Source organism: Triticum urartu, chromosome 4A (genome assembly GCF_056163025.1).
Source record: "Triticum urartu cultivar PI428250 chromosome 4A, HENAU_Tu73, whole genome shotgun sequence".
Lineage (NCBI taxonomy): Eukaryota > Viridiplantae > Streptophyta > Magnoliopsida > Poales > Poaceae > Triticum > Triticum urartu.
This window is the reverse complement of record NC_141876.1, coordinates 22,930,000-22,940,436: the sequence shown is the minus strand read 5'-3', so window position 1 is coordinate 22,940,436 and position 10,437 is coordinate 22,930,000. Positions and strand designations below refer to the sequence as shown.

The 10,437-nt window shown below is 43.5% G+C and overlaps 1 protein-coding gene and 1 pseudogene across 3 annotated transcripts; both read right to left on the bottom strand.

Annotated features, from left to right (window-relative positions):
- Positions 1 to 614: 614 nt before the first annotated feature.
- On the bottom strand, positions 615 to 2,398 carry LOC125550364 (senescence-specific cysteine protease SAG39-like; annotated as a pseudogene).
- A 135-nt stretch (positions 2,399 to 2,533) lies between these two features.
- LOC125550362 (phosphatidylinositol 4-phosphate 5-kinase 1) lies at positions 2,534 to 9,202 on the bottom strand. Of its 3 annotated transcripts, none has more exons than XM_048713340.2 (10): positions 8,833 to 9,202; positions 8,054 to 8,144; positions 6,718 to 7,764; positions 5,862 to 6,029; positions 5,032 to 5,197; positions 4,730 to 4,840; positions 4,457 to 4,644; positions 3,601 to 3,677; positions 3,214 to 3,379; positions 2,534 to 2,961 (listed from the first exon to the last, which is right to left on the bottom strand). In XM_048713340.2, exons 2-10 carry the CDS (start codon positions 8,089 to 8,091, stop codon positions 2,703 to 2,705), a joined length of 2,220 nt encoding a protein of 739 aa, XP_048569297.1. In that variant the 5' UTR covers positions 8,092 to 8,144; positions 8,833 to 9,202; the 3' UTR covers positions 2,534 to 2,702. The 3 variants fall into 3 exon arrangements, with proteins under 3 accessions (XP_048569297.1, XP_048569296.1, XP_048569298.1); XM_048713339.2 differs by having other exon boundaries at positions 3,601 to 3,755; positions 8,833 to 9,199; XM_048713341.2 differs by having other exon boundaries at positions 3,601 to 3,755; positions 8,894 to 9,058.
- Positions 9,203 to 10,437: the final 1,235 nt, after the last annotated feature.

Below are 10,437 nucleotides of genomic sequence, written 5' to 3'. Positions count from 1 at the left end.
CTTGTACTATCATGTAAAGTCACCCTATATTTAATATAGCACGGTAGGAGCCTCTCCTACGGTTTCAAGATCAAAAATAAAGAAAGAAAAAGAAATAGACACCCTCAAAAGTGAGATTTTCGAATTTCTTTTGGTTATTATATGTGCTTTACTGCAGCGTGTGAAAAGCACAAGGTATTCAGATTTTGGATGGAGCCGCTTGAAGATGGTAGTTCGAGCTTTATTTAGCAGATATGAGTGACGGCCTAGTAGTGGAATCATGAGTGGTACGAATTGTTGTGTATTGTTGTACCTTTTTAGTGTAGTGAAATACTATGTATTAACATTCTGTAGTAAGATGGTTGTGCACATTCATCGATCCAAAGATCAGGAACATTCTCTCATTCTAGAAAAAAATGTTCCAATTAATGATTGGATTCAAACAAGATGGGTTTCAGCGTAAACATCCTCATAGAGTATTAAGCTTGAAGTCATCCGTCTTCTTTATATATATTGACAGAACATTCACGACTTTACAAACAACAACCAAGGTAGTGTAATGGAAGGTGCATACATATAGACAAAAGTATGTATATTTCAGCAGTATTTGTAGCTATATGTGGCAATGTACTTCCTCTACTCGGTGGGGTAGGAAGGTTGCATGGCCAAGCCACACATACCACTCTTGTCAGAAATATCCTTCTCCATTCTGAGGTACCCACTCTCGCCCCATGTCGTGCCCCATGAGTTTTTCAGTAGCCAATACTTAGTTCCGTCACTTGTCATGCCATATCCAATAGCTGCTATGCCATGGTCCAAATCAGTCCCACATGAGCCGGTCATTACCCCGCCGGAGTAATGTTGAAATATGGCATCCCCTCCGTCCACAGCTACTGACACAGGCTGGTTAGCCACGGCTTTCATAAGAGAAGATTCGTCGTTGGCGGGCACATCCTCGTAGCCCTTGGTGGTTGCAACACTGTTGCTTGCAATGCTTGTCTTGCATTGTCCGTCTTGTGCCGTGTAGGGGTAGTTGGCCTCGGTGGTGAGGCCGCCATTCTTGATGATGAACTTGAAGGCATCGTCCATCTCACCACCCTCACAACCCTGATCAACACCATGAACGTCACAGTCAACTAGCTCTTATTCCGACAGAGAGACTAGCTTCCCGGAGCTCAACTTCACAATGGCTTCGGTTGCGGCTACAGCTGAAAAGGCCCAGCAGCAGCCTGCAATAATAGTGTTGTCCTTAGTGTGATTTCAGTTATCATGGGAACATGATATATAAACTTGGCCAAACTTCAGAAAGTTTGACTTAAGACAAACCTAATATGCGAACCAAAAATAAACAAAGGGAGTACTACAAAAATTTGCTTACCACATTGGCCTTGGTCTTTGATAGGAGTAACGGCACCCTTGGTTCTCCAATCAACAGCGGCTGGAAGTGCATCGGTGCTGACATTGTTGTACTTGAACCCGGTTGGAGCCTGGCTACCGCTCCTCTTGAGGCCCTTGTTGGTCTTGGTTGCCTTGAACTCATCATTGGTGAGGTCGGTAAACTGGTTGACACCGAGCCAGAACTTGTGGTTTCCGGCGTTGAACGACTCGATGAAGGCAACGTTGGCCTTGAACACCTCATACCGATGTGCCTTCTCGGTGCCGTCCTTGTAAAGGCGGTTGAACTTCGCCATCCACTGCTCATGCCTCTCCACCATGGTCGCGTCGTTGAGCTCGCGAGCTGACATAACAGCACTGCTGCATAAGCAGATGCAGCCTACGATGGCAAGAAGCAAAGTCTTGGGAATGGCCATGATCTGCTCGATTGGTGCTTGATTACTGGTGGTTTGGTCTGTCCACAATGTGTGGAATGGGATGTGTTTATATAGCTGTAGTGGTGCACGTGTACGTAGAAGACACGGCGTGCCCTCGGATGATAGTGTGAAGATGAATAACAGCGTAGCGGTGAAGTTAATTAACAGATGGAATAAACAATCTTGTGAAGAACAGCGTAGTACTTTTAGCTTAATTCAGCTCTGGCCCCTAGAGTCAGTGGTGGCGTAGAGTATTATACTACCCCTAGTTCGTGTCTGGTGAATAATAAACAATGAGAAAAATAAACTGCCGGGCAGGGCAGGGCAGTATTGCAACTACAAAAGTATATATTTTAGAACAGTTCAGACAGAGTGGAGGAATTTGGCTGATCTGAAAGTCAATAAAATTATTCTTTAGTACTCCCTCTGATCTATATTAATTGTCGTTGATAAAAGTTATATTAAATTAGGGAGTACTTAACTTAGTTTGATCTGAAAGTCCATAAAATTATTCTCTAGTACTAGTACTTAGTTAGTTCAAAGATGCACGACGATAACAACAATAAAAAAACAAATAAAGCAAGGAAACCATTGGGCCTTTTCTGATCATGCCCTCACCCACGAGTCACAGACTCACAGTTAGTTCAAAGAAGCAGCGGAGATTGCCGGGGAGACGAACACAGCTGACGGGAAAGGCTCCACGGAGGCGCATTTCATAGCCACTTTCTGGCACGTGACATACAGAAGGGGAAATAATCACCAGTATAATAACTTTTGTGGAGCTGCACAAGAACTATATGTTTGCCTATCGAGTATTTCCAGTGAAGAATATGTTCATTCTTTACAACAAAAACAACAACCAGAAAACAAAAATACCCATTACTGCTATGTACCGTTCATGTCCTCTCTATTTTAGTCTTGCTCAGGGAAAACCCTCTCCAAGAAACTAACGAATCGTTTCGAATACAAGTTCGGATCAACAGATGATATCGAAAGGGGGTCGAACTTGAGCGATTTGACCGCATGCTCTACCCTCTTGGACGTGTTGTACTCCTGCAGTATGTCTATGATGCCGAGGTAGAGCACAACGTCGTACTCCTCGACCGCGTCCGTGCTTTCCAGCAATTTCCGAGCTCGGGCCGGCATGTTCACCCCTAGCTGCACACGGAACCTGAATATAGACGTCACAGGAATCAGAAACACGACTTGTCTTGGTTATTGTAAGTTTTTTAACCATGCAGGACTTTTAACTTTCAGAAAAATACAACTCAAAAAAGTAACTTTCAAAAAAATAAGAGCATAAAACGGAAGTATAACCTTTTTCGTTAACACTTGAATTCACGGACTCGGGACAGTGCAGCAACATATGTCCAAGTATTGGGTAAAATTGTAGAATATTTTAGATGAAGTTAAGAAGATCTACCTGCCGGTGTCTGGCAGAACAAGATCGACTTCTTCGTAACCACCTTCTGATGCTCTAACCATGCTCCCTCTGATGTGGGAACCGCCTACGGTCGTACCTGGCTCGTGAGCAACTAGAAGAAATCCCTTTGAGGAGTTCGCATCCTCACAATGCAGTGGCACGTTACCTGATTAAGGTAAAAAAAAAAGACAAACTATCACTCTTAGGCAATAGAAGGAAGCCAAAAGCTGAAGGTAGGGAATTGATACCAATCCAATGAGACTAAGAAACAAAACAGAGTGTACAAGCGTGCAATCTGTTTCAACTTCCGATTTAAGGAAAGTTCACCATTTTAGAGGAACATAAATACTACTCATCTGTACTTGAGGTAGGGTACTGGGTACATACAATCCATTGCAGACGTAATTCCACTGCTTTCGAGTGTATTCTGATGTGACGTGGCAGTCTTCAAGTGATTGGGGGCTCTGAAATGGATTCCCAATAGCATGCTATAGTCAATAATCGATTGGGATTCCAGGAACATACTATCAAGAGCTATCTGCCTGAAAATCGGTTGACAAAAGTAGTTAGCAGTTTGCACTTATCATCAAATTGTCAATTGTTGAATCATATGTTTATTAATGTTCAACGCTTCATGTCCTAAAAGGAGATTTCAAGGTTTCATAAGCAACGATGGTTTCCTATTTTTGAAACTGGTTCCAGAAAAAACAATACAGCAGAAATGGTGCAGTAATATGTCAAGCTCAACTACAGAGATTCCATACACCCAATCTACCATGAATTTTATGCATGCACTGAGCAACACCTCGATTAAATAAATAATTACTCTTGGAAACATGTAGTATGATTCTTTTAATCGGCGGCAACACAAGGGTTCCTTGCTAGTACTTGCACACATAATGTTTTCTCTTTTTAATATCCCTCATCCATCCAAACAATACAAAAATAAAGATCAAAGACCTACCATGTGCGTGCGTCTTATATTGAGAAAAAAATAGTTTTTCATAAAATAGTAGTAAACAATCGGTAGATACAGAGATTCAGGGGCTGATGTAGCAATTTAATTCATATCATTTAGGAGTACTTTCTTTGGTATGTACAGGGACCCATTGGAACAAATTTCTAAAATGTGAAGTCGTAAAATATAAGGGTTGTGAACTCTTAAAGCTACCACCACAGCCAAAACAAGAAAATAAACTATAGAAATATGGAAAATATACAGATCAACGAAGGAACAGCCTACCTGAAAAGCGCTTGCCTCCACGATTTATCAACATGAAATGCATGTGCTAGGTCAAGATCCTTTAATGTTGTGTTCTCATTAATTTTTTGCTTTTTTGTTGACCGGCCCTGTGTAGATCCCTTCAAGTCGTACTTACGGTGAATTCGCAGCTCAGTGCAGAACATATTACCCATCACAACAAAACGGACCTGCAATAGCACCATAGATGGCAATAACTATGGCAAATGCATATGAGCTGAACTACAATAGTGCACCAAAAATATGACCATGTACCTTTTTTCCAGCTTTTAGCGTAATCCTGTGCACGCCAAAAAATTTCGTAATGAGAGTATTATCATAAGCTTTGACATGATTGTAATATTTTGGAAGCATCTTCAACAGTATCTGCAGGACGTATTACATCAAACCAATCTGCAGTAGGCATATCTTATCACTCAACAAGGGAGACAGTTTTTTTTCGGCGGTAAAGCTCACTTTTACCGTTTATTCATATTTTAATTACTGCAAGAAACAGAATTCCTGGTTGCAAATGTAAACAGGGAAAACATACTCATAAAAAATCTTAAGGACCATACCTTCAGTTCACTTTTTCTCAATGTTTTTATAACAAATCGTTCGTCCTGGGAAAGATAGAAAATACTGCCACTTTTCCCAGGTGAAGAAAGCTCCTTTAGACTATCACCCCCACATATGGACATCATGTAATCTGCGGCATCAATATGAAACATTTCCCGAAGATTCCTAGCAAACATAGGTTTGTCACTTAGAAAATGATTCATAGGTTTGTTACTTAGAAAATGATTATCTTTGGAGAAAATCAAAGAAAGCAGAAGACACTATCAAGGTTCAGGGTTGATGGAATTTTTTCTTCAGTCTGTGTCATCCGGCATTGTTTCAACAAATATGATACATGCACTATTACAGTTTATACTCTGAATAAACAAAAACAGTTGGATTATGAAACAGTTAGAAATGTGCAAACTATTATTCGTGGCACACACTTCAGCATGAGTGGCGGTCTTTATGCTGTGTCTCCTTCCGACCAGCCACAGTACTTCATGAACATTTTATAAGAAAACTTTATGAATGTTGTGACCATGAGTTTCTCGCTTGTTTCTGGAACGGCGGCAACTTATTTGTTTGAGATTTAGTACTATTTTTTGTGCTTATAGAAACAGGGTGTCTAACCCTTCTGCTTCTTCTTAGTTCAGATGATGAATTATACATTCAAATTAATTCCTTCATCATTTTCTACGTGTTAGGGAATGGTGAACCAGGGAGAAGCACACAAATATTTAACTGTGGATGAGTGAGACATAGATTTAAAATCCAATCAGAGGAAATAATAAGAGTGCACTAGTAATTATAAATTAATGTACACTTTGCAAATTGGAAAGAGACGTACCGGAAGACCATAGGACAATAATCTTTCCAAAAGAAATTGACAGAGCAGTGTGGAGGGGTATACTGCGAGCCTTCACAAGGGAAGTACATTATTATCCGGGCCCTAGGTCCAAAATCATTTGAACGAACTTCACGTAAAGGTACAGGGGTGATTTTACCCACGGTATACCTGAAAATCATTGTTGTCTGGTCAATCAGTAGCTAATGGAACATCACTAAACGAAATGATGATTTGACTAATGGAACATCTGATAGCAAAAATAACTCGAATAAACAACAAAGCAGTGGAATTAAAGAGATGGTTTGATGGGTATAGGCATATAGTACTTAATAGATGTGGTGTTGGAACACATGCCAAGAAAATGTGACAGTGACAAGCATTTGTGAACGATTGTTTTATTACCAAAATGGAAAATGCTCGTGTATGGAATACTATAAGTTACATTAGTTTATTATACATTTTCCTCAAAGATAAAATATTCCTTTATACAACATGGACCATATTGATTATCTGGAGCCAGTATTGACCTCTTTCCTCAAAAGAAGAAACTACTTTTTTGTACTCAAATAAGAAAAACTATGACTACTTGTTAATCTTTTGCACTGAACTGACTACTGAATGCTGATCTTTCAGGCAGTAATACTGCGCTTGAATTAATAAGTGTTTGTTACTCTGGTGCCTGAGATCTACAAGTACTCATTCCTACTTACATAGCTTACTTCATTTAAACAGGGTGTGCCAGCCTTAAACATATATACGCACTATGCAAAAAAGAAAAACATAAGGTAGATTCCTGTGGCTAAGTTCAGATGACACAGAAACTTGCAGCGACAGATTGATGCTAGTCAGCGCTCACCTGATGCCGAGTTGCAAATTAAGCATTAGAAAATAGCTCCTGTGGCCCTTGTAAATAGTCTCCATTGGCCCTCTTTCTTGTTTTTGCCAGGTATTTTCCTGTGTTTCACCGCTGTCCAACATTCCAGAATGTTTGCCTTTTGGCTGTTCGGAGATAAGCACTCCTTGTATATATTCCCGTTCGTAGACCAAATCCTTATGAACATCACTGTTTTGTAAATGCTCCTTACTTGACAAGGATTTATTGGGTGGATCTTGTGGTAAGTGATTTCCAGAATCATCAACAAAAATTGGTGTTGTGCCATTTGAAATGCGCCTGGGACGATGAAAAAACCTACGTAGCCCCCATTTGTTGCACAGGTTTTGCAATAGAAACAACAGTCCAACTTTGACCTTTTCATTACTAGAACTTGAAGCACTTGTACCATCATTATCTGTTGCACACTCAGAAACTTCAAGGTTACAAGGTATTTTACTTCCTGGTTGATAAAATATGCCATGGCCATCCTTGACTCCCCTGTCCCATGTACCAATGTAACATGCTCCTGATGCGTATTTGCAGTAGCCTTTGCCATGAGCCAGCCCACTGAGCCAATTACAGTCAAGAGTATCACCATTTATCCACTGCATTACGCCTCGGCCGTTCATGCTACCTGATTTCCAGCTTCCAATGTAGATGTTGCCAGCAGCCCATGTGTATTTACCATATCCATCCGGTAAACCCTCGTTCCACAAACCTTCATAACTGTCAGAGTTGGAGTAAACCATTGTCCCCATTCCCTGCTTTTTGTTCATCCTCCAGGAACCTTTGTAAACCGAGCCGTCGACCCCCTTGAAAGTGCCTGTTCCGTCGATGAAACCTCCGCGGAAGTCGCCTTCATAGGATGCGCCTGAAGGCCACTGGATCATTCCTCTCCCCGTCATTTTGCTTTTATCCCACTCGCCGTCATAAAGGGACCCATCCGTCCACATATACTTCCCCATTCCATGAGGCACTAACCCATCGAAGTTGCCCACATAGACGTCTCCATTTGGAAGGGTATCCCCCCTAATCAGAAGAAAAGAATAGCCGCAAAAATAAAAATCAGAAGAAAAGAATCAGGCTAAAAGCAACAATCCATTACATGTATTCAAATTTCTATACCAAGTAGTTCCTGAAAATGAATTGTATAAATAAATCTAGTAATAATAATTCAATTAATGGTGTATCGTGCAGCTGCAAACCAGGCTCTCATTTTAATGCGGGTTTCAGTATTCAGGGAAAGCACTGAAGAAACACTTGCTATTTGTACCAAAACAGTAAGGCAGGCCAATATTAGAAATGTGAGTTAGCACACCTCTGGGCGTTCCCGTTGCTTGTCTCTGCGCCGGCCATGTCAAGGTCCACAGGAATCGCTGAGAAGCCACACAAATATCGCTCTAGATGGCCTGAAACAAAGCAGAGGAAGCTGTCAAGCAATGGGCGCTTTGTCTTTGTTGGGAGAAGCATGTGTACTAGTACTGCACTAGTCAAAGAAATACAGTAGTAGTAGTAACACAGAAGAAGAATTGTATTACTAGCTAGTACTCTAGTAATAGTCAAACCAATACAGCAGTAACACAGAAGAAGAATTCTACTGCTACTGGTGCCCCGGCGCAAACATTCTAATAGGCGCGCGGCAGACACGTCACATCACTTGGGCATCTATCATCGAATCGTCGGTAAAACAAATAGTAAAGCAGAGCGTCAAACATGTTTGACAACGGTTATGCTACCTACAAGCAAGAAAGGCTATAAAAAAGTTACAGTTATCTGTGGACGAGAAAGGAGCCTCGGATCACAAAAGGCCCCTTTGCAGCAACCAGGCAGCCAGTCAAATTCGCGGCAAAACTGAGAAACGCCGCCGCAAAGTAATAAGTAGAGTCACTACTGACTGTATCACCGTCGCCAAATTAAAGCAGGAGAAGTCGGAACCAGTTGAATTCAAGCTAGAAATTCAAGCTAGAACTGGCAGCCCTCGCAGCACCGCTTCTCGCCAAGCCGCTGACCCGAAGCTCCCCCAATCCCAAGCAATTCACGGAGCGAACCAACAGCAACAGGCCTGGGAACCAGAGCAAGCACGAACAGAGCCCGTACCTCAGCTGGCCGGAAGCAGCCGAAAGGAGAAGGAGGAGGAGGAGGAGCTCATGAAGCTCGCCTGTAGCACGCCGCCGGCCGGGGAGACCGCGCGCCCATCCGATTCCGATCCGCCTCCTGGAGAGCCAGCCAACGGGATCACGATCGCAGCGAGAACGGGGCGAGGGGCAGGCAGGGGGAAAGGGAGGGGTACCAGAGTCCAGAGGGCAGAAAGGAGAAGGGGACAGGGGTGGGGCCCGGGATCAGCACCCCACGTTGCGGGTGCGCGGGGGAGCTGGCGCCGACCAATCCCGCCCCGCCCCACCCCACCCCGCCCAGATTTTTTCTCCCCCTGTTCCCCCCTCACCTCACCTCACCTGGCCCCCGCGACGCGATCGACCACGCGATAGGACTACGACTAGTAGGCCGGGAACGAGCATCGTATTCCGCCATCGATAATTGGTGGGCCTTTCGGCGGCGACAATATTTTTCGCGCTGCTCGGGCGCGAGCGGACCGGGGGGCGCTGCCGCGTGTCCCGCGTTCGGGCGCCGCGGCATGGCCGGGGTCTATCCTGATTGATGACCTGTGGACGGCGGCGTGCCCGATGGGGACGGGGAATCCGGACCTCATCCCCGTCGCGTCCACGTCCTCGACCGACCGACGCCTATGTTTGGAATTCGGATTTTTCTTTTCCCTGCTTGTGCCAGGATATTTTTAGGCCCCGTTTGTTCTAGATTCTCTTGGATTTTAATCACCCGTGGTGGATTCGCTTCTGTGGCAAAGCTGGTTCGCAAACCCAAGTATATTTTAAGGTGCTTCAGAAAATTACGTTAAAAATGGCCCAAATTCAGATTCAGCTTCACTGGCGAAGCTGATTTTAAATATTTGTTTGTTTCAGATTCTTGTGAAGCTGAATCTGGTCCCAAAATCCGAAACAAACAGGGCCTTACTACGGGTCCGTTGGTCGTTCGAGTGTGCGCCATGCTACAAGTTTTTTTCTTCCTTTTTTTGAGCAAACGTCATGCTACAAGTGAGCGTTCGCTTCACGCCTTATTATCCTGCGGGTGGACCGCCTGCCATGAGACGTAAGCTATGTCAAAAATAAGAAACGGTGAACTATCCTGCAGGTAAAAGGGTCGGGCCGGCCTTCGGCCCGCCATGGAACAAGGTGATTGCAAAAGCCATGCCTTAAGGCTGGAGACGGCACGTTCCTTTTAATTGCGGGCCGGGGGGCCTTAAGGCCACACATGGTACATGGAGTGCGGTCCAAGTTGGTGTTTTTAGCACCATTTATAGGGTTGTCATGACCTTTTTAGCATGACACTTGAAATTTGGAGGGGTAAAATGATGGTGGATCCTCTTTCATGTGCTGGCTGCTCGATAGCAACCAAACATGCATCCTCATGGCAGTGGCGAATATAGGACACGAATGGAGGGTAGGCTCAACTTCAAATATGCTAATTTTTTTGAAGGTAGTGCAGCGTGATGCAATAAGATGGCTGGAAGATGCTATTTTCTGGGCTAGGCCTAACTAAGTGCGCTTGGTAGTGATTTTTTTGGCGATTTTTGAGGACAGGCTTGAGCTTGTTCAAGCCTGTTGAGTAGAAATCGCCACTGCTCCTGGG